The sequence below is a fragment of the Wasmannia auropunctata genome, unplaced genomic scaffold (assembly GCF_000956235.1).
Source record: "Wasmannia auropunctata unplaced genomic scaffold, wasmannia.A_1.0 LD317648.1, whole genome shotgun sequence".
Taxonomy (NCBI): Eukaryota; Metazoa; Arthropoda; class Insecta; order Hymenoptera; family Formicidae; genus Wasmannia; species Wasmannia auropunctata.
This window is the reverse complement of record NW_012045242.1, coordinates 1-1,614: the sequence shown is the minus strand read 5'-3', so window position 1 is coordinate 1,614 and position 1,614 is coordinate 1. Positions and strand designations below refer to the sequence as shown.

The following is a 1,614-nucleotide window of genomic DNA, read 5'->3' as shown; positions in this document are numbered from 1 at the left end:
CACAGACTTGCTGAAATTTTTTCCGAGGATGCGGTTTCCAGCGTCATAAAGTTGGAATCTTTTTCTTTAATGTGAAAAAAAACAAGTTGCTACGATTTTTTTTCACAAAGTTACAACATTTTTAAGTAACCCTTGTATTTTTCTCATGTATGTTTGGCATTATCCGATGTGCACTATAGGAAGGTTGGCAATTGGATTTTGCACATTGTGTGAGTGCGAACGTGTGTAAAACATACACACATACACACACGATGTGCAAAATTCGATCATCAACCTACCTATAGTGCACATCGGGTAATGTTGATCGTACATGAGAAAAATACAAGGATTACTTCAAAATGCTGTAACTTTGTAAAAAAAAAATCGTAGCGATTTATTTTTTTTTCAAATTAAAGGGAAATATTCCAACTTTATGACGCTGGAAACCGCATCCCCAGGAAAAATTTTAGCAAGTCCGTGCACTCGTTCAAACTTTGCAATTTTCAGTGTGGCAAATATGCTCTCAGATTTAAGAATTTACAGCAACAGAGAGGCATTGAATTTAAAATCGACTCATAGTATCTTAAAGTAGAGATTTCAAGCTTTTATTTGAAAAAAAGTTTCTCATTTTACGATGATTTTTCGCGGAGTTACCGTTAACCAAAGATGACCAATTTTTGCTCAAAATTTTTCTATGCCATAATTTTTTTGAGCAGTGTATAAACATGTTATTTAATTACAACTATGCTTATCCATCCAAAAATCACAATGGCGTAATTTTATATGATTATAGTTGAATTTGAACTTAATAAGTTAATACGGTTATAATTGCCATCCAACTACCCGCGGTTTTAAGGGAAGCCCAAATCGCCACGCTTCATAATGTTAAAAAGATTTGCTCAAAGAGCAAAAAAACTATTAAATTGCTTTTTCCAATTTAATTGTAAGATGACGTACTATTCAGTTTGGAGCTGCGTTTTTAAAGATTGACGATGCGGCGCGCACTTTGCTTAAACTAAAAATTCTAAGATTCACATATAAAAATATTATTAGGCACTAAAATCAGTTTTGTATCATGTTGACATTTTTTCATCTTAATTTAAAAGTACAACGAAAGATTAACTTAATGCCTACGTAATTTTACGTCTTCTGCAGTAACGCGTGCTATATCACCTCCGACAGGATACAAGCGCAATCCTTCCTTTATACATCTCTCTAAATATGATAACTCTTGCAATAATTTCATAGTAATTTTCCCTTCATGTTCTTGTATTGCAGTATTGAATTCGTTCCTGACACATTCCTATATCACGAATATTAATTAAAAATACTTTATTTTAATACTTTTATATACACAAAAATAACACCCTTAAAAAGGTATTTAAAATGTTTAATATAGATGCATTTTAATAAGTAATTTTGGAAATTATTGGGAATAATTATTTTGTTTGTTTAAGAATAGAGCCTAATATATACCTGAATGTCCTTATGCTCAGCTAATAGTGCCAAAATGAAGCATATAGTCGTTGATGTAGTATCATGACCCTATAATCATATTGTATTACATATACATATACCAAATAATTATATAAAAAATCAAGAGAAATTACAAATATATAAGATCGGAAGAGCACA

General features: G+C 31.2%; 1 protein-coding gene across 1 annotated transcript; it reads right to left on the bottom strand.

The window, feature by feature from the left end:
* Positions 1-1,041: 1,041 nt before the first annotated feature.
* LOC105460692 (cytochrome P450 4C1-like) lies at positions 1,042-1,524 on the bottom strand (the record flags this gene model as incomplete). Its single annotated transcript, XM_011707191.1, has 2 exons — positions 1,042-1,282; positions 1,456-1,524. Coding segments are annotated over 2 exons (249 nt in total), but the record flags the coding sequence as incomplete, so codon positions are not given.
* Between the last annotated feature and the right edge of the window lie 90 nt (positions 1,525-1,614).